The 21281-nt window shown below is 57.2% G+C and overlaps 5 protein-coding genes across 5 annotated transcripts; 1 reads left to right on the top strand and 4 right to left on the bottom strand.

Moving 5' to 3' along the window:
- Window positions 1–1062: 1062 nt before the first annotated feature.
- Window positions 1063–1417, bottom strand: GLOTRDRAFT_107871 (uncharacterized protein; the record flags this gene model as incomplete). Its single annotated transcript, XM_007871425.1, has 2 exons — window positions 1063–1243; window positions 1287–1417. 2 exons carry the CDS (start codon window positions 1415–1417, stop codon window positions 1063–1065), a joined length of 312 nt encoding a protein of 103 aa, XP_007869616.1.
- A 2175-nt stretch (window positions 1418–3592) lies between these two features.
- On the top strand, window positions 3593–4568 carry GLOTRDRAFT_132524 (uncharacterized protein; the record flags this gene model as incomplete). The annotated part of the gene is made up of 4 exons (XM_007871424.1): window positions 3593–3953; window positions 4016–4155; window positions 4237–4364; window positions 4418–4568. 4 exons carry the CDS (start codon window positions 3593–3595, stop codon window positions 4566–4568), a joined length of 780 nt encoding a protein of 259 aa, XP_007869615.1.
- A 2432-nt stretch (window positions 4569–7000) lies between these two features.
- GLOTRDRAFT_107870 (uncharacterized protein) lies at window positions 7001–8259 on the bottom strand (the record flags this gene model as incomplete). The annotated part of the gene is made up of 2 exons (XM_007871423.1): window positions 7001–7555; window positions 7597–8259. 2 exons carry the CDS (start codon window positions 8257–8259, stop codon window positions 7001–7003), a joined length of 1218 nt encoding a protein of 405 aa, XP_007869614.1.
- A 1484-nt stretch (window positions 8260–9743) lies between these two features.
- On the bottom strand, window positions 9744–10139 carry GLOTRDRAFT_132522 (uncharacterized protein; the record flags this gene model as incomplete). The annotated part of the gene is made up of 1 exon (XM_007871422.1): window positions 9744–10139. The coding sequence occupies one exon, from the start codon at window positions 10137–10139 to the stop codon at window positions 9744–9746; it is 396 nt and encodes a 131-aa protein (XP_007869613.1).
- Window positions 10140–15779: 5640 nt separating this feature from the next.
- Window positions 15780–17247, bottom strand: GLOTRDRAFT_107869 (xylose isomerase-like protein; the record flags this gene model as incomplete). Its single annotated transcript, XM_007871421.1, has 7 exons — window positions 15780–15899; window positions 15960–16324; window positions 16391–16476; window positions 16530–16562; window positions 16629–16765; window positions 16821–16905; window positions 16961–17247. 7 exons carry the CDS (start codon window positions 17245–17247, stop codon window positions 15780–15782), a joined length of 1113 nt encoding a protein of 370 aa, XP_007869612.1.
- Window positions 17248–21281: the final 4034 nt, after the last annotated feature.

Below are 21281 nucleotides of genomic sequence, written 5' to 3'. Positions count from 1 at the left end.
GAAGACTCTGGGTTTGAGGCAGTTCTTATGTTGGAAGGATCTCTGGGAAAGAGGAGTTGTGAAGTCTATGGGTCATAGGGGAGTTCTTCAAGCCTGTTGTCTTGATTTTCCCACTCTTTCTGGATCATTGGGTTTCCTGCAGCTCTTTCTCTCTCTGCCATGTCCCTGCTGGATTGTTTGAGGTCTTTGGTTAGGTGGGAGTTGTTGATGCCCTTTTTTGCTATTATTGGAGGGGTATGTGAGGGATGCCTGTTTGTGGTTTTAGGTGGGAGCTGGTTTCTTCTGCATCCTCACAAGGTGGGAGTGTTAGGTTTTGGTTGTATTGGATGCAGAGCCACTGGGACAAATAGGTACAAACAGCTTGACTATGTACTGAGCCACTGTATTTCCTTTGTTCCTTAGTCCGTGCAATTGACCTTGCCTTCGGTTTGTGTATGTGTCTGGGTCTGGTGTGCTTATGGCCACCCATCTTATGCTTCCCTGTTCTGCCTGCTGCTAACACGAGGATACATATACTTCCATCTGAGGTGCAATCGCAATGACACCCCAGCCTCTGTCTATGGAACCCGTCAAGTGGCGAAGCACAGTTGTCCAGAGAGCATATGAGGAATTCTCAGTGAGCTGACGATTATGGTAGAAGGAATTGGTGTAATGAATCCCAATGATGATTGGTGGTATGAGGAAGGTCTCCTTCCAGTTCAGCAGAAATAAGTGAAAGCTATCACGACGACATACCAACAGCAAGGTTGCAATACTGGCTGCCTGTGACACTGACCGCAAACAACAGAAAAGCCTGCAAGACTGTTTGCTTCGCCTGGTCCTTTTGACAGGGCCGAGGTGGTATTGATAGAGAATATTGCAGACTCCTGATGTATTGTGCGTGTCACACAATAGATAGGGAGAGAAGGAATGCCAGGAATCTCGGTCTCAAGGTGGTAGCAGGCTGCATCTTATGTGGGTAGCACACACACGGAGAAAGCTAGCCAGTCAGCCGTCAACCACCACATCAACTGGAATAGACATAATCCATACTCAACCACTGTTACATCACTGTTTTCGATCCTACAATGGAGACACAGGAAGACGGATCCACTGCGGCTCAGTATTCTCTCCAAGAGCGTCTTTCAAGCCCTCTATCATCCCATTCAAGCGAGATGGCTCCAGCGATCCAGGAACTGAGGTAGATGCAATATAGACTATGCAGCACTTGCCCGCAAAGCTAGAACTCAGTAAGGGTCTGGGTCTGTTAGCGACAATCATGAACAAGATAGAATGTAGATACTTACGTCCCTGTGATAACCTTGCACTTCTCATAGTAAGGACCCAGGATACGCTCGCCGAATGCATCTAGAGGCCTGCCTGCGCCGAAGCGCTTGGCAAAGTCGGCCATGGTGAAATACCAACCCAAGATGTACATCGGTGGCAGCACATTATGCACCTCCGAAGATATCATGGGGGGTGTGCAGTGGCGAGGAAGGCGCATGGGGAAAATGTCCAGATGCTCGCCCGGCTTGACCTTTGCGGGTCTTGGTTTGGCTTGAGCATAGATCGTTTTAAAGTTGTCATGGCTGGCGTCGGAGTGAGTTTCCAAGAAGTTATCCTGGAATATGTGACATACTCTGCAGCCGTAGCCATGATGAACAGCTCAAGCGGATGGAAGGACGAAAGCAAGGATGGCAGTCAATAGCTAAGACGATGTTATGAGCCGCGCCTCAGGCCTCAGGGCACGCCACACGCAGTACTCATGGGGGTCGGCAACTCCTGCCAAATTTAAACTCCAACCCGCGCGTCACGCTTCAGCCACACCAGCCAGGAAACCTTTGCACCGTGCAGTGCAAACTTTGGGCTCAGTAGCTACTTTAAAATTGGGAAACAAATTGTAGATATTCTTTTGTATAGCGAAGAATCTATTCTTCCCGTCCAATTTTGCGATTTTGGCCTTGAAGGTAGAAAACCGGTCAATTATGGGGGCTATTTAGCACAGAAACACACACACGAAGTACAAATCGGAAAAAAGGACAGGAAGGATGTGATTTTTCGTTCATAAAAGAATATTATATGATTTTTCGTTCATAAAAGAATATTATATGATTTTTCTGGGAATTGTGGTGCTGTGTGGAATCCACAGTTTGCACCACAACGACGTGCAGCCCAATGAGCCTGCTCGGCAAGTGCCGAGACGCGTTGAACGAGCGCGTCGGGACGTGTTTTTACGGTGACGCATCACTTCTGGCTGGTCTCGCAGCTATTCTGGGCTGCTTGATTGATCTGCTGGGCTTCCTCGTCATGGATAGGCCCCGGATAGGGCGTTCTCGAGGACAGAAGACTCAATTCCGGAAGATAGGATCTGCAAAGATTACTGCATTATTGGAGGCTGTCAAGAGATTCTCTGAAGGCTACCCTTTTAATTCTTTACCAGCCAGCTGCTGTAATGCCTGAGTCTGAGGACTCTGAAGAATACTGCTTTATTACTAATATAGAGCACTATATAGACTATAATAGTGCTTCTTATTGTAGATATTATCCATATAGCCCTGTATCTGAGACAACCAATCTACCTCATTGTAGTAGAGCTCACTACCACGAAGGAATATGCCACACAACCCGAGATGAGTAGCGAGGCCGGATTGTGAGACGCGAGTGTGACAATCACGGTCACGCGGACATTCGGCTGGCAGGAGTTGCCGACCCCCAGTACTCAGACGCGACGCGTTTACTGCTGTTTCAAAAACGTAAGGCGCGCGTCGGATTTTTCCTGAAGGGCTCGGAAAAGAAAATTCCGTAACACCTGCGGGAATGCTCGGAATGCTCTAGGACTTTGTACGTAGGAGTTTCGGATATTGGAGAAAAATATGGTAGTCTCGACATCCTATCAAGCAACATTAGAGGCTAATCCTCCAAGAACGGCTTTGCTTTCGTGTCCGATAATCAGGTCAACCATGCCCGAGCCATGCCCGACGCGATGAATGAGTTCCCACGTGCGCGCGAGCGCGTCTTGGTCACTCCTCGGGGACAACTCTCGACTTTCTCAAACGCTCTATGCACTAGTGGTGTCTCTTCGAGTGGCTCATTCGCTACATACATGTATGATAGTGCTTTTAATTACCCATACATGAATTTAGATGTGGTCTTCGGTTTATGGTACTCCTTGTAAGAAAATGACTTCCTTGAGAGAGGATTTTGGTGCCCCTATTGATCAATATTTTTGAGACTATGATAGCACACCCTAAAGTATATCTGCCAAGTATCTAAGCTGTACATCGCCTCCTTCTTCTTCGACAGCCTGATTACTCTCCCAGGAGTGCCTCATTGGCACCCCTGATCTAGACACCCGTCCCGGGCCATTTCTTCTCAGCTTTTCACTACCATATTTTTCTCCAATATCCGAACACCCTAAGTCCTAGAGCATTCCGAGCATTCCCGCAAGTGCTACGGATCTTTCTGAAAACGTAAGGCGCGCGTCGGATTTTTCCGTGCCTAAACGGCCTCAAAACTCGCTCTCCTCATCCGAGTTCCATCTCCATCCCTACATCATTCTGTTCTTCAAGCTCTTTATTGATACCTCGAGCTCAGTCTGCGCGCCTATCTTGTCATGTCCAGACTAACTACGGCAGCCCTCAGTCTAATCCTCGCACTGGTCGCTAGCGCTGCAGTCATCGGCGACACTTCAAGTTCTGGCTCTGGCTCTGGCTTTCCTGGTCGACCCTGGAACTCTACTCTGGATCCCTATCTCGAACCAAGTCTACAAAGTACTGGATACAACGCGACTACAAGTGAAGGCCGGGGCCCCCTAGTCGACTCTGCCAACCTCGACGAGCTCTTCTTCGCCCGGACACCCACGGCCCAGAAAGACACGCGACCGACGCCTGCGCCCACTGGCCACTCTTCTATACTTACCACAGTGCACATTACTAGCGAAGGCGACTTTGCGCTTCTCTTGCCGAAGGATGGAGGTATGCAGCAGACTGATCATGAAGTACAGGAGGCGTTGTGAATGATTCCGTGCGTGTGCTAGAATTGATCTCGGATGCGGAGAACGACGGCTCCGCGTACTGCACCCCGACGAGCGACGGGACGTACTGCAGGAGGCGGTTTGCGGCGGGTCTCATCAGAGCGGCTGCGGTGGAGAAGGCGGGGGACGGTTCGTGGATCCAGGTCCGTGGCGTATCACCTCCCAACTGGCAACTACTAAGTATCACATCTCTTCATTCTTTTCGTGTTCGTGTTGTATTACAGGTGACGGGGTGCCTCGACTCCTCCAAGTACCCCTTCGCGTCGTCGGACGACGGCGGTCAGTTCGATGTGCGCTTCCCCAACGGCGCGCAGTGTGCCTTCGGAGGGTACGGTGCGAGCTTCGTCGAGCAGTACGACTCCATTTCCCTTGTAATTCCGGCTCCTCGTAATACTGACGCGATAGGGTCGAGCCGAGCGCGAACCGCTTCTGCCTCCGGTGCTGCGCGGCCGCGAACGACCAGGAGAACTGCAACTCGCACCAAGACCGCGCGGGGTGTCCTGTGGCGTTCCCGGGCAAGTACGACTTTCCGCAGCTGGGCGTGGACTGCTCTTAGGATCCCGGTTATTCTTTGTTACTCGACGGCTTCTGAGTTCTGTGGGACTCCTCGCGGAAGGCTGATACTGATGCATCACTATCAAGACATCTGCTATAACTTCTGTCTCTGTCATGTATTTGTCGCTTTGTGTCTCGCGTGTAATGAAGAAGTTGAGGTCTAGCTCGGGTCTAGCGTTCCGTTTTTTCTTTCTTTACCCACCACAGCCTGTTTGCCACAGCCGCGATATGTTGCCGTCATTCTGGCCGACTCACAAACTAGCCGTCCGGGAACTGGCGCTCTCTTCCGCCGGCATCGGTGTTAGAGCAACTGTGCTGTTACTGTTTACTCCTCATGTGCTGGATCTCCCTCTCCGAGCTAGTGGGTACGGGCTTCCCGAGGAACTGGCGGTATGGGGGAAAGTAGACAAAGCTGCCATTGTGAGGGGATCCTAGACTCTCACATGAGATGCCTCTTGTACGATCGTCCGCCATTGTCCTTCATCGCTACCAGTGTCTCGCTAAGTTCGGAGCTCTGTGCTCGCATGTCAGTGTCGCGTCTCTTTTCTGATAGCCACACGCTTCGATTGCTTAGCCATCTCCGTTGTCACTCAGCAAGTCCCGAACGACTGCGGGCTCGCTCGTGCCTTCTGTAGAACGGTATATCTCGTGCGTGTTTCGTAAATCGGTCGTATGCATAAAGGTTGAAGCTTTGAAGGACAGCCACTGAACCTTGGGATCATGAAGCCCCTCACTGCCATTCGCGTAGATCCGCCCACCATCTGCTGCGTCTGGTTTCCCCGTCACCCATCCCGAGTCACTCTATCGCAACCTTAACTGCAGTTCTGCCGCGCGCAGGGAGCGTGTTTTTGTTTGCGACTCTCGGTAACATTGACAATCGACGGCACCTGCGAACGGAACTGCCCGGTCGTCTGGCCAGGTTCTCGAGGTTCCGCTGTACATCCGGAATCGCAGATGTCGGTCTTAGTGCAAGAGCACAGTCTGCGCCCTCTTCCTGACGGGTTCCAGGATATCACGCACACGCTCGCCCCTGCTGGGGTTCGTCCGATGTACCGACGACGCACGATGCACCGGGAGGTTGGGTGTGCGCGAGATGTATGTTTCATCCCCCTTCGCTGCTCGTTGCCGCTTATGTCCTTGCTCTCTTCTCAACGCCATATGTATTTGAGAGCCGTCGGGGCCGGAATTTGGCGTTCATTGTTATATGTATGGGTATCAATGAATCTTGGCATCCCTCTAAGATCCTCGCTTAGTGTGTTTCCGTGCGATAGCCATTGTCCTCCATCACTACCAACCATCCACTATGTTCGGGGCATTCGGTCGCCCTACATCTTGTTCGCTTCGTAATCATCAGTGCAGAACAACCACCTGCGCTGCTTCTCCGATCGCTGGACCACGAACTCACACTGTATACTGCTCGTCAAGCGTCAAGTTCCGCCGGTCACGCTCATGCCCTCTACACGTCGTACATCTTTCGTAAATCGGTCTTATGCATGAAGGACAGCCACCTACCCCTGCGATCGTGAGCCTTCACAATGATTCGCGATCGCTGCGCAGATCTGTCCCCCTCTTGTGCTGCGTCCGAGTTCCCTCAGGCTGCCATTGTCACCCACCCCGAGTCACCCAATTGCAACGGCCGGTTTGTCGCGCGCAGGTAGTGAGTTTTGTGACTAGCAATAATCGTGAACAGCAAGCGTTAACGCACCCCCGAATGGGCACGCCATGCTTTATATGTACGCGTGGACTGCCTTGAATGAAGGTGGAAGTGCGAAAGTGCGGACGGGACAGGTGCGCCCGCGAGGATCCCAGCGAACGCGTGGATGTCACGCACCCGCTCAGCTGACCGCGCGCACACCGGTGTGCCTTTGTGATAGCTCCCTCCCGTGCAGACTTAACCCCATTACTGGCCCCGGTAGCACGAACGCTGCTTCTTGCTTCATTACCGAGGATGCCTCGGCGGCGCAAAAGCGTACGACGTTCTTATCTCGAGACTCGAGTAAAGTCGATGCATATGCATAAGGGCTAGAGTAAATTTGGGGGTAGGTACAAGGCGTGAACAACTATATCACCCAGCAACTATTGTACAGAAAGCAAGGCAAAGCAGGACGCGAAGAGCAAGATAGAGAATAGAAATAAGAATGCGGGTCGGTAGTATGGTACAGATGCAGAAAAAAGGAAACCGTGTGCGGTCGCAGGCGAGTGAGATGGGCAGTCAGAGTAAGTGGTACTGGTACAGTATGCCGGGCGTGCGATGCGAGATAAAGAAACTTGAGTATATTGTCCGTAAGTATCGAGACGAAGGGAAGCCGATCATAACGAGAGAAAGGAGGGGTGACATCCAACCGGTGGATGAGCCAGGTTTTCATGCGCATACATCATGTCATGTCATAGCGCCGCGAGGGAGCGAGCGGGAGTTGCATACAAGGCCGGGACTCAGGCCTTTTCGAAGACGAGCTTGCCGTACGGGCCGGGGCGGCTCTTGTCCATCTCGACGCCGACGAGGCGCGTGCGCCCGCCGAGCCAGTCGATGCGCCGCACGCCGCCGTCCCACCCGCCGCCCATCTTCGCGCAGCGCTTCTCGTACGCGTGCGTGACCCTGCGCTGCGCGCGGCTCCCGTGCCCGAGGCCGTCCCACTCCTGCGGGGTCACCCGCGTGAAGAGCGTCGCGTGCAGCGCGTACAGCACGTCGAGGTTGCTGATCGCCTGCGGGGAGCGCGGGCGCAGCGGGCGGGCGGACTTGCTCGGGAAGGCGGTCGACGCGCCGACGACGACGGGCCAGGGGAACTTGTCCGAGGTGAGCACGAGCTGCGAGGTCGTCGCGATGGGCGGCTCGGTGGCCGGCTGCGTGAGCGTGTGCGTGGGGACCGGCTGGCGCGTCGTGCGGTCGACGACGGTGCGCGCGGAGGGCGTGTAGACGACGTCGTACGAGATGGGCGCGTGGTGGAAGCGCGTGTGCGCGAGCAGCGGGTGCATGTTCAGCGGCGGGCACTGCATGTTGCCTTGTACGTGGATCGGGGCGTCTGCGTCACGTAACACGCCCGCCGATTAGATAACGGGAGGGGTGGGTGTGAAGGAGAAAACTTACAGGCTGGCGCGGAGGCGACGCTGGGGGTGGGGTGCCACGAGTGGTTTTGCTTCAGTGGGGGCCGTTCGTCGGCGTAGCGGACACGCTTCGCGGACTTGGGCACCGGCGCGGCCGAGTGCGGGAAGCCGGGGTGCAGTGACGAGGTAGAGTTCGAGCGGGAGCTGGCTGGCGTGGAGTATGCCGAGCGGCTGGACGTCGACCGTGTCGAGCCCGCAAAGTAGGGATAATGGACGCCTGTCAAAGTGCGTTTAGCGCCACTCGTGGGTGACCAAGTGCGAGCGGGCGGCATACCTCCGTAGCTTCCATGCCTCTGCACGGACGGACGCGGGTCGACCGGGATGCTGTGGTGCGAGGTGTACGAGTCGTTTGACTGGTAGCGGAGCGGCGAGGGCCTTGTGGCGTGGGACGTCTGGTACGAGTTGGCGCGCTGCCGCGAGGGCGCGGTGCTCGGGCGCGGGGCAGAGGCGGAGTGCGCCTGCTGGGTGTATACATACGCGGGCGCGGTGGAGGCGGACTGGGAGCGGCTGTGGGAGGGCCGCTGGCCCGGAGCGTGGTGGTGGCTGCTCGAGCCGAACATGTTGCGCAGATAAGAAAGGTACGAATCCATGGCTGAAGAGGAAAGTGTGTATGTACACTAGGAATGTTCGTGAGGACGTGTCGTGGGTCGTGACGGAGGCGCTTTCGAGGTAGCGCAAGGCCGAATCCTCTGGTGTCGCTGGACGCGAGTGGCGGTCTTATATACTTGCATGCACGGTCGCCAGCGCAGCGCTCTAGAACAGGCCTGTCGGGAAGCGGGGAGAGGCCCTTCCTGCCCAGAACGCGTCGAACAAGGCACTGCAGAAACCGCCCCAAAATACCGCCATCACTCTGCACTGATACATATGCCTGCCCATTTTGCCGCCATATACGTGACGATGTGTCTCGAAGAAGATCTCGACTGATGGATGAAGTAAACCGCTGCGATCGTCATTGGAAAACACTGCTCCCGGGCGTCGTTCGCGAAGCCCGCATCCCTTTTGTGGCCGGCGCGTGTTCGGCGCGTGTCGGCTTTAGGGCAGGCGTCGACGCGTCGCTGCCTCCGTCCCATTGGCCTTGGATGACCAGTATCGCATGATATGAACACCGAGCTATGATGTATCAAACGCTGCTTGACGCTGCCTACGGTACCCGCGGAACGCCAGCCAGCCCAATGATAGACCCGGCATCCCCCGCCAATTGCAATCGGTACAATGGCAACGAGGCGCGCACGAATGGGGGCGCGAAGATGAGAGCGGGGGGCGGGCGGGGGGGAGTTTCCGATCGGGAAAAGGAAACAATGCGCCAGGGGCTGGAGAAGGCGGGCGAGATTAAATGCCGGCGTACTCGAAGGATGGATAATGGGAATGGGAAAACACGCCAGCTGGAGTGGATGGGTCCTCGTGACCGTCCGCTATCAGTACTTACTTTCCTTATAGACAGCGAAATACAGGGCGACAGCGGATCTGAGATACAGTAGGTAATTGGTAGTAACGACTGCCATAGCATACATACGGACATACTACAGATCGCTCCGCAGGCATGCTCGTAAAACTGAAACTGGGGCACGATGGGTGCAGCGTCTACGAGCTCCACATTGATTCGGAACTAGCGCAAACCCGAGCAGGGGCGGCAGAGAAGGACGCAGATCGCTCGCTCGCTCGCCCGCCGGCGGGATAACGTTGGAAAGCGAGGGAGGGGAGTCGGGCTGCTGCACTGGGAACGGCGAGACCGAGACCGAGAATCCTTTCCTGGATCGACGGGGTACAGCTAGAGGACGTATGCAGATTCCAGATTCCGGGGATTGGTGGGGTATCTGTCGGAGAATCGGTCGGCGCTGTGCGTGGCCGAGGGGGGAGAAAACAGCGGAGGCAGAAACCTTCGATACACCATTCGAGTACAAGGAAAGTTCTTCTGCTCAGCAGGTCGAATCCCAGCCCGGGTCCTAGCCCAGCACGCGTCGTCGTGGCGCTAGCACACCGCACTCGACGCAACGCCTGACGCAACCTCGGAATCGCGAGCGTAAGCGAGATATTACCAAAAAGCAGTGGAGACCGGGTACTTAGCGCCATCGAATCAGCGCGCACGACCCATCCCCGAAGGTTGAGGCCTCCCCGTACTAGTCGACCGGTTATCGCGGGGGCAGTCAGATGTCCGCGTCGCGTCCCAAGCGAGCGAGCCAGCGCAGACAGATCCGCGCGCAATCTCCGGCAATGGCGAGCACAGGTGCGAGAACGCGCGACCCTTGCGGTACATACCCTCGACGTCTGGTTCCAGGCCCATGGTGTGTTGTACGTACGCAGCGCCGTCCTCGGGGCGGGCGAGCGAGATATGTGGTGTTCCGATTCCGGACGGGCAGAGAGAGATAACGCAGCGAGGACGAACTTCCATGAATACCTGCGCGCGCGGGGGTGACGTCGTCGGCAGGGGCGGCGCAGAATAAGGATAAGGTGGGATTAGCAATGTCGCCATGAGCGACGGTACCGAGTTTCTCCGCGCAGGATGGTGCCGGGATGGGAGGTCGTGCTAAATGCGGGGCGACACGAGGCGGGCGATTTGGCAGCGCCGCAGCGGAGACGTAACTCGTACGATTACAATATATGTGGCTGGAGTGCGCGGATAGGTGGGACTTGCTCGACCTGACGCAGACAGGCTGTGGGTGTGGGTGTGGGTGTGTGCGCGATTAGGCTCGGGTTTGGGTGCAGGTAGGGAGAGGCAGAGCGTGCGTCATGAGAACGAGAACACCGGAAGATGCAATCAGAGAGAACCAGTGCTGGTGACGCCGGCGTGTTCGCGCGATAGTGAGTTCAGTCCAAGTACCCAAGTATAGGAGCGATAACATCCTGCAGGAGTCGTTGTAGAACAGAACACTGAGTTGAACTTTAGCCGTCCCACGAGGCAAGACGGATTCGAGGAGAACGACCGTCGGTGCTGGCGTCGGTGGCGGCGCAGCGCAAGGGGTGGACAATAATAAAATTTTAGACCGCATGATAGGAAATCCTGCTAAGGTCCCAGAGGCCCCCCCCTCCCCCCCGTGGGAGCGTCCCACGGTACCATATCGGGAAGGTAGGTTCCAGGCACATCCAGGTTAGGGTTTGCTGAGTCATCTTTCAGTGCTCCCACACGTCACTCTATTGTCACACTATATGTTGTCACGCTATGTGTTTTCTTCCGTGCAATGGCCAAGACGAGGTTGTCCTGGCTAATAAAGCCCTGTAACCCTCACTAGCAAGCAATTTTAGTACCACCTGTACCGTATCTCTGCCATCAGGGCTGTCACAGAGCCAAATCTATTTTTAATAAATTCCTGTTAAGGCCCTCGAGACCCTCCCCCTCCCCCCTTCATGCGGTCTCGGCTTCTCCCGGTGTCCACCCCTTGGCGCAGCGTGAACTTTGCACAAACAAACAGATCCCGCTTCTTTTCCTTTTTGAGCTCACTTCGCCTTCGTGGCTTTGTCGAGGTGCACGTTCAGCTGCCACACCGCGCTGACCCTGACTTCCAGTACAGCTGTCCCACTCTATTGATAGAAATAGAACCAGCCCAATGTCCTACGAGCATAGGGGATCGGTACAGGGGATGATTTTGTCCACTCGCTGGGCGTGCTGATGGACAGATCTCTGATAGCCCCCAAGTATAGAGAGATGGCGCACTGCAAGTAACCCGCCGGGAGTTTCAATGACATTGAAATATCCACGACAGTATGTGTGCTATTAGCGGCTCACCCTCGACCTCCGGTGCATCACTCACCCGTCCGTCGAGGCGCGCTCTCCTGGACCAGGAGCACCATTCGCGGGTACGTCTCCTTTTTCTTTCCTCAGACCGTCAGATGGAAATGTAAATTCTACAAACCACTAATGGGAATACTAGGAAAGAACATTGATACCGCGGCCCATTGACGCAGGTGATGCGCCACCCCGAGCGCAGATCGCAAGGATCCTCAGCGCGCGGCTTCGGTGTATATTGGCAGGCTCCTGCTGCCAAAGAAGCTCGCGCTTGGCTTCGCGCAGCAGTGCTTTTCCTGATCCTTTGTCTTCTGAGGGGACTCTGATGGAACCGTGGTGTGCACCTCAGCTTACGAACTCCATGGCGAGAAGTAAGTGTCCGAGGAGGTCTAGACTCGCTTTACTCACTTCGATGAATAGACCAAGGCCTTAGCTGTAAATATGCTGTCTGATGTAGATGGGACCAGGCCGTATCCAGTGAACCATCAAGCTTGCCGCTAGAGTGGCTCCACGGCGGAAATTGAGTCGTCGCTCGCCATACTCGCCCTGGCCAGTTGCAGACGTACCTCTCGCGGTCTGGACTCCCCCTGTCTCCACCCGCTCTCTTCTACTGCCGCTGAATGTCTCCCCGTCGCGGCAGAAAAGTCGAGGAATCAGGACGTCCGCGCCGCATCGAGGACTTGCAGATGTGATCTTCCACCGTGGCTATAACCCCTGCTTTCCTGGCGCGAACGGTGGACCCTGCACTCCCCGATCGTTCCAAGTCGCATATCCCACATCTTGGAGGGGCTACGAGGCCGTGGCTGGTACGTCCCCCCGCTCATGCAATATTTACGCCGCCACCTGAGCCAAGGCCCATCTTATGTGTGTGCAAGAGACTCCCCCGATCTAGCATCCACCAGCGCGCTCCTTCTGCCGGTGCTTCATGCTTCATGCCTTTTTTTAACCGCGGATGGGCAATGATACTCGTGTTTCTGACATTTCCCTTGGGCTTTATCCTGACTGCCGGTCTGGTGCCAGCCACCCCGTCGAATTCGACCGCTTTCCCCGTAACTGCGGGGACGGGGGACGGGAAGGCGTGTATGCGCGGATTTTGGCATGTATCCCCCGCTCTATGGCGCCCGCGTCTCACGCTCATTCGAACGCTCCATGCCAGACACTGTGCTCCTCGTGGCTGCCCACTCTAGAACCAGACGCCATACTTACTCTCGCGGCGATACGCATGGACAGCAGCGGGGGATACTCCCGGACCAGCGCGGACTATCCACCATCACGGTAAGCCGAAATCCCCGCTCTGATAACCCACCAAGTCATGGTGATTTGCGGCCAGTCTTCCCGAGGGCGGGGGTCCATCCGCGCTCTGCTCGTGTCTCGTCGCGCCTTGGGTGAACGGCGCAGCCAGGCATGCCGCACATGCTGGCTAGCCACCTGCCTGCCTGCCTGCCCTCCAGCGGCCGATACTCGCTGTGACGCCAACCATTATTGTCGCAAGCAGGCGTTGTATGCACCCAGCAGAGGTGCGCGCGCGCGCGCGCACGGACGGACGGACGCCCGTTTGGTTTGGTTTGATGATCGCAACCACACATGCGTGCTGCGTGCTGGTGCTGGTGAATTCCCTCCGAGGTCGACGCATCAGCCAGAACGGACACTCCTTCCGAGCTCGACGCGATCGGCGACGCACATGCATACAAAACGCAGGGTGCGTCCGCGTTCGTGTTATTATGAATTTCACAAATCCACAACGTGATGACGGCCGTCCCTTCGCCGGTCGCTTAGCCGTGAAAGCTGCCCACAGTCGAGACTATGGGTTCGTCGTGCACGCGGGAACATGGGTATCTGCCAATGGCGATTGTGTATATGTATGTATTCCGTGCGCGGTTACTTTATGAGGACGTGTCGCAGGAGATAACATAGCCCGTTGACGGCCTCCTACTCATCCCGGGACGAGCGAGAGGATATCCGCCGACGCGTCCCATCGGCATAGCGAGGCGTGTACACATGTCCTTTGTCTACACCGCACTGACGTCTGCACCCGCTCTCGTCTCTGGTCGCTTCTAGCGGTCGGTGTATCACCGAAGCTGCTCGCAGCCGACTGGCTGGCCCAGACTCGTCGACGCAAGATGCTGGCGTCGTGCATGCGGGAGGGACAGCTGATGTCGCCTCGACGCAGGCTCCGCTCGCGCACCGTCCACGGCGCGCTCCAGTCTGGTCGTGCACGCCGTGTTGGCAGTCCAGCGTTCACGGACTGATGATTATATATTCACTATGTACGCCCAGGACGAGCGGAGGGATGTCCGCCGACGCCTGCCCACCCCTGCGTCCATCAGCGAGGTGCGTACGCATGCACCCCCGTCATCAGTACTATACTAGTCCACACCGCACTGACCATGGCGTCTGCACCCGCGCTCGCTTCAGAGCGGTGCGTGCACCCCCGTCGCTTCTAGCGGGCCGGGTAATTATCGAAGCTGCGCGAGGGCACGCTGCCCGACGATGCCGACGAGGAAGGCTCAGAGCGTGCGTATGCGGGGTATGTACTTATTCTGGACGATGATGGACTCGAGTCGGGGGGGCTTCGCTCGCTAGCGCTTATCCTTCAATCGTCCGAGGCGCACTCACCAGCCAGCCAGGCAGAGTCACGAACGCTGCGTCTCCTCCTAGCCGTTCTATAATATTAATTCGGCGATCGGGATTGGCTGTATGTATGTATGCATACGGGCATGGGTCTGTAGGTATGCCACCACGTCGGAGTTGGTGATGTGTCGGTACACATGCACGCACACACCGTCGGCTGGCCACGCTCAGAAGAAGGACGCGAAGGTGGTGAAGAGTCTAGACTGGCTGCACGTATGTACATATGTGCCTGCCAGCACACCGCGCTTCACGTAAGGGCGCTCCCGGCGGAGGTGCGGCGTGTCAGAAGAAGCGGGCGTTCGTGTATCCGCCGTAACAGGGCTGGCTGCACACTAGACTTCTACGTTCTATTGGCGTGTTCGTCCAGGAGACGACACTGGAAACTAACCAAGACAGGAGGAGATGCAGGGAAGGAGGGTTTGTCGTATTACTGGCCTCGTACCCTGCTTCGTAGAACGACGAAATGGAATTATCCACCGCTAGTTCTTCCATGGTCGGGCTGCAAGTAGTGCATGAATGGATGAATACACGCCGCCCGGAGTTCCACCCTGGAAAGCGAAACAACAAGTGGTGTCCTCCCACCCGTCAGCGTAGCCCCAGCCTAAGCACGCACGACCCTGTTGCTCTCCTCCCAGCACGCAGCCTGCCAGCGCACCTCGCCAACGACCCCCAGCCCCGACGCGAAGCCACCCGCCCGGCAAGTGCCAGCAGCGATCTCGATCGTCGGTGCCGCCCCGCAACGTGTCCGTCTCTTCACCCGCCGCTTCGCCCTCCCCGACAAGCGAGATTCCTCTCAGTGTTCGTGATTCCCCGTGATGACTGGCGAGCCTCGTGTGCCCGGCGATAGCGCGCTTACTCCCGATGCCTGCTATGCTGGGCAGCGCGGGTTACGTTACGTTGGCGGACGTTTCCAATTAGTCTTGAACAGTAGTAGTGAGTGCAGGCGGTTGTCTCGACTCGCCCTCGTCGCCTGGATTATTTTGGGACCGGAGGTGTACGAAAAGTTTTCTTGGTCCATGGCAGCCAGTGGTTTCGTATTATGGTTCCCCGAACCTGTTCCTTCCTCTCGCCTCACAATCCCGAGTTCCAGTCCATCCTCGCGACGCGTCAACGCGGCGCAGCCCCTCCCAGGATGCAGCGACCATCCGGCGCAGAGGCAGCTGCGGGAACTGCACGCGCATCGCGGACGCAGGGCGGCGCTCCAGTAGTGCGTACTCGACTAGCATTGATTGCACGCACACAACCCCCGCTCAGCCTCCGTCAATCCACGCGACACCACATCGACGCCGCCGGACGACATCCTCCGCTCCGAAAGGGCCTCGTTTCCGCCGCCAGTCGTCCCTCCACGCCGCAAGCAATAACCCCAGCATTGCATCATCTCTGGCGTACCCATACCCACACGCCCCCAGCTTCGCAGGGACCTCGTTGGCGGGTGTCGGATACGGGCCTGCCGCGCTGGTACTAGCGACCGGCATGACTTCGCGGGGCGCTCGGAGGGACGGAAGCGGACGACACACTCTCCCGCTTCCCGACGTTCATCAAGAACAGAGAACAGCCCTGCCGCCCACGACATCTCTCAAAGCGATGGTGATGCGACCACGCCTCGCGAATATTGGCAGGACGCGACCCGGCATCGTTCGCCGCGAGGAGCAGCAGCACCCCCGTTCGCCACGCAACAGCGCTCACTCGGATCGCATTAACCGAAGCATTCGTACATCCAGCCGCCCGCCTCCACCCGCCTCCCCCTCCCGAACGCTCTCACACCACCCCCCGGCTCGCCAGCTCGCTCAAGGTGCGCTTGTGGCTCTCCTGCGCGGCGTTCGCCCACCGGCGCGGCACCTCCCCGTCGGGCTTGCGCATGTCGGGCTCGTAGAACACCTGCCGCGATGCCATTAGCAAAGGAAGGAAGGAAGGAACGGGGCGCGGAGGAGCGCGCACCTCGTACGAGCACACCCCGCGCCACCCCGTGCGCGCGACCGCGCTTATCACGTCCACGACGGGCAAGTACCCCCCGAAGCTGCTCGCGCCCCACCCGCCGCGCTCGACGCACTCGTCCATCCACGGCGCGGGCCGCCACTGGTTGCTCCACGCGTAGCGCGCGTCGACGCCCTGCGCCTTCGCGTCCTTGGCGAGCTGGTGGGGGGAGAAGAGCGGGTTCTGCGGGCCGCTGGCGTCGGAGATCTGGAGGTAGAAGATCGACGAGGGGGGGAGGGTGCGCGCGAGGCGGGAGAGGGAGGCGGAGAGGGTTTGCGTGGGGGCGGGGAGGAGCCCGTGGGGGGCGGTGGGGTCGGCGAAGGCGCGGGCTGTTAGTCATCGGGGGGAGGGTTGAGGGAAGGGGAAAGAGAGAGGGAAAGGGAGGAGAGGCGTACCGCAGATCTGGAAGGTGTCGAGGCAGAGCCCGAAGTTGGGCCTGTCGACGCGTTTGCAGACTTCCCAGGTGTGTTCCCACGTGTTGCTTTGCCACACGGTCAGCTCCCTTCCCACTCGGCAGCGTGAGGAGGTGCTTACACGTACGTCCCCCAGGCCCAGAGCTCGTACGCGCTGGACGATTCGTCAGCATCGAGTACGCAGGAAGGATAAGGAGGAGGGAAGGGAAGGCAAGCGTACATGCGGATGGGCGGGTCCTGCGTGGCAGCCTCGTCCGCGAGCGCGCGGAGGTCGCGCGCCATGTCGTCGTACGAGTCGGAGATGTCGTCTGCGGGCGCGTTGGACGAGCCGACTTGGAGCATGTCGCAGCCGAGGGCCTGGGGCGGTGTCAGACCGGGGAGAGGAGAGGAGGGGAGGGAGAGAGGGACGCACGCTGAGCACCTTGAACCACGCGCGCGCGCGCAGCATGCCCTCCTCTTGCTTCTGCGGGTCCTTGAACCCCTCGAACTGCGAGAACCTGCGCCCGACCCGTTAGTCGCTTCCCGTTCTCCCCGACCCGCGCTGCCACGCACGGATGCACCGCAAACACCTTCACGCGCAGCCCGTCGCACATGCCCCGCACGTCGCGCGCCACCTGCACGAGCGTGTGCAGATCCCCGCGCCCGGCGTTGTCGAGTTTGTGGTAGCCGGGGTGCTGCGACGCGGCGTAGGCCTCGAGGTCGGGGAAGGCGAGCTCGACGAGGGGGAAGCCTGCGCCTGCTATGGACTGGAGCTTGAGCGGGAGGGTGTGGGCGGGGTGCATGCCGGCGGAGTCGGTGCAGTAGGCGAGGGGGAGGGAGGAGAGCGGTTGGGTGGACATGGTGGGTTAGTGTGTAGTGTGTAGTGTGTGCGAGGGAGGTGTTTTGTAGGAGTGGCGGTGGCTGACGGGCGGGTGACGTCATGGCTAGCGTCGAGTGCTAATCTTATCGCAATCAAGTCTGCGTGGCTGACAGTATCTGCCCTGGTGTTTGCCGCTGTCACTCCCTCCGCAGGAGGATGGCGCTGCTAGCTGCTCCATCTGGAGATGCTACAGTGAGTGCCCCGGCACCAGTGCCAGCGCGGTTCAGGAGCGGTCTTCCGGCACCTTGCCCTTGGAGCATGGCCTGGGACTGAGGCCTGAACCAGATCGCGTTTGCCTCTTTCTCAGGTATGACCAGCTTGCCCTGCGGCCATGCCCTTCCTCACCCGAATCGAGCGCGCGTTGCTGACTCGGACCTGAATAAGCCCCTGTGCGCCTTTGTGTTCTTGCTGTCTCCCCCATCGAGCCTCTCGCGTGGACGACGATGTCTCGACGGATCGTGCGGCGATTGCTGGCCCCGATATTCTTCTCCCTGCATAGCACCGGATGCCGCTCCGACTGGAGCGGCGATTCTCCCCGGTAACCCATGGTATGGCGCCTCCTTTCTCATCGCGCTCTTGCTACCGGTGTGAATGCTCGGCCCGACTCGCTTTCGCGTGCCCTTTCGGACCACGTCGTGTCATTTTGCATTCCTCGCCGCTGTGAGTCGTCTCGCTGGGTTTGTGCGAGCTGGCCGACAAGGCGGATGCGGTCGTCTCGCGCGACGCTGTGACCTGGCGCAAATGTATGCGCATGCAACCCTGCCTTGGGAGGTCGGCCTCGCTCTTCGAGAGGCTTCTGTCGGTTTCGGTGCTTGCGGATATTGTACTCAGGTGTTCTGCATCGCGCCCGGCGCATCGCACTCGCCTGGCACCACACGCCCTGGGTTCCCTTCCTGCTGCATTTGTACCATAGTACCGGACCGCATTCGTATTTCTATTGTCTATCTTGCTCTTCGCGCCCTGCCTTGCCTTGCTTTCTGTGCAATAGTTGCTGCGTGATACGGTTGTTCTTACTCCAGCCTTTGTGCATATGCATTACTCCCCAACTGTGGTCTGCACGGGAGGGAGCTGTCACAAAGGCACACGGGCGTGTGCGCGGTCAGCTGCGCGGGTGCGTGCCATCCACGCGTTCGCTGGGATCCTCGCGGGCACACCTTTGAATTCCTGTCCGGATCGTCGCATCTCGCACTTCGCCCTTCGCACTGCAAGTAATTCAATCCAACCGGAAGGCAGTGCGCGCATACATACATACATACATATAAAGCATGGCGGGCCCGTTTGAGGGTGCGTCGGTAGTCACGAAAACACACTCTGTGCGCGCGATAGATCTAGAACGGCAGTTGCGGTACATAGGGCGACTCGGGACGGGTGGAAGGGCACTCGAGCGCACTGGCAGCAAAAGGCCGAAACGGATCGATTCAAGTTGGGCGCACCGATCGCGGATCCCAGTGAAGGCTACATGATCGCGTGGTGGGTGGCTGTGCTCTGTGTATTGATTACGAGGACGTACTATCATTTTGGGGGTTCTGTCAAGATCTCGGAAAACAGCCTGCCACAGGCCCGCTCCTTGGTCAATCATTTTACTTTCAGTCAGGCATCATAATAAACCCTCCTAAGTACCATCTGCGCAAATAACCACCTCAATTGACTGGGCAAAACATAATAGAGAGAGATGCCGGTGACGGACCCACAGTCGCAGGTAGTTCTGTCAAAGCGTCACACGCGAGTCACAGTAAGGAATTCGCGCCAATTTCGTCACACATTTGTCACACCCAGGACCCTTGCACTTCTGTCAAACATATGATAGGAGCAGTTGGAATTGCTTTAACACCAATCGGGTGGGTGAACCATGTTTAGCTATACATAATACAGTGTTCCCCAGTGAGCCGATATTTGCCGGAAGACTGTAGGCCCAGAGATCTAATGCATCAGGCCTGTTTCTCATGATTACACTGGGCTGTTTGGACAGTATTCGTCCTCCCATTCAACAATGGTAGAAGATATGACAGTTCTGACTTCACAGGCGTTCTCTACGGGTTACAATTCACCTATGTACCAATCCGCTAAGTCACCCGTTACATATTTGTTGAGATTTCGGAGTTCTGTCAAAAATCTGACTTTGACAGAACCCCCAAAATGATAGTACATGCGGAGACCCCGAGCGCGACAGACTGCCGGGAAACGTGACAAGCCGTCGACAGTCATGCAGCTCGAGGGCAATGGTCCGGCGATCGAAGAAGCGTCCAGCTGGTTGCTCTGCGCTGGTGATCACGAAGACAGTGGGTGAAGAAGGCTGCGAATCATTGTTACCGACGGTCACAAACCACGACGAAAAAGCGCTCGCGTGACTCGGGATGCGTGATAGGGGAAGGCGAACACAGCGGAAGGTGCGCGGATCTCGGGGCTGAACGATCGCAGGGTTAGGGTGTTGTCCTTTGTGGATGACTACAAAAGCACGCACTGTTCAACGTAGACATGAATGTAACAGGCTTCGAATCCAAAAAGAGTCGGAAGTTGGCAAGTGGCTGGTAGTGATATGGCTGAGTGATCGACGCGTCCAAGTAGGGCTCTGCATTGATAATCACGAAGACGACGAGGTGGAGGACTGTCGGAACTGGGTGAATGGTTGGTAGTGATGGAGGACATTGGCCGACGATTGCGCAGAAGCACACTGACCAAGGCCGCCAAGATTGACTCATACTAGCTCATACATACGACAATGCGTGCCGAGTTCCGGGTCGGAAGGCACTCACGATGCATGTGGCAGGTTTACTGCTCCGTCAAAACCATGGAACACTCAGAGAGCACATAATCACTCGCTCGGGAGGCGATCAAGGACATAAGGGACAAATTGAAAGAGGAAAAATACTGTTGCTGACCGGCGGTTTGTGGCTCCGTCAGCTCGAAAATTACAGACCCACCGGGGCTGACATGGGAGAGAAGATCACGCTAGACCCCAGGTGGGCCATAGGTGCTGGCTGTACGTCAGACATGATACGACAAATACAATGGGGAAGCGAGGAGGGATGATAGCGAGTCTCTTGACGAAGTCTGGGGCACGTCAGTGTGTCCAAACCTTCGTCGCGCAGTCCCAGAGAACCGAAAACCGAAAAGTACTCAGGTCCAGGAGTCGCGGCCGTCGCTCGAAGAGCAGCCTACGCCCAATGCTGGCAAGTCGTACTTGATCGGGACAGCCACAGGAGACCCAGAATGGTTATCATGCGATTGACAGTTTTCCTGTTCGTTCGCGGAGAAGCAGCGCGAGAGGCAGAAGCCGTGCGCGGTCGGCTCAACCCTTCCGTACTTAACACCATTGCGGCAGGTGCGAAACAGAGAGAGGAGGGCAACATGACACTGCTCAATAAAGCTCGCGCTGTACCCTCCGAGCCGACATTGTGCGCCTTTGGGAAGCGTACGTCGAACTGATCGAGGGCGTGAGACGGTACGTGGAGGAGTCGAGGCACCCTGTCGCCTGCAATGCAAGTACGAATATGAAGCTATCGGAAAACAATGGGATACGAACCTGGATCCACGAACCATTCCCCGCCTTCTCTACCGCCGCTACTCTGACAGGTACCGCGGCAAACCAGCTCCTGAAGTTACGTCCCGTAGCTCGTCGGGGTGCAGTGCACTGAGCCATCCTTCTCCGAGAGCAATGTTCGGACCAAGAACAGCTCAACAACGTCGGGAAAGTCAAGTTGTGTTCCTCGGCATTCGGTTGCCGTCGTGTTACTAGTATATACAGTTACTTGTTGCCTCCATTCGAGGCGAGAATGCAGGCTAGAGTTTCATGGTTGACTAGGAACGCCAGAGCCCGAGAGAGAAAACGTCGCCGATGACTACAGCGCTGGCGACAAGCGTCAGTGATGGACTACAGAGTCCATGTAGTTATCCTGCACATAACCCAGTCGCTTAGTGAAAGGCCAGAGATAAAGGGCTTGAAAAGGAACCTAGGTTCGAAGAGGAGTGTGACTCAGACGCGTCGCGCCGCGGCGGACTTCAACGGAGACGCGC

The sequence above is a fragment of the Gloeophyllum trabeum genome (genome assembly GCF_000344685.1).
Source record: "Gloeophyllum trabeum ATCC 11539 unplaced genomic scaffold GLOTRscaffold_00014, whole genome shotgun sequence".
Taxonomy (NCBI): Eukaryota; Fungi; Basidiomycota; class Agaricomycetes; order Gloeophyllales; family Gloeophyllaceae; genus Gloeophyllum; species Gloeophyllum trabeum.
The sequence above is the reverse complement of the archived record's forward strand: the minus strand, read 5'-3'. Positions and strand labels throughout refer to the sequence as shown.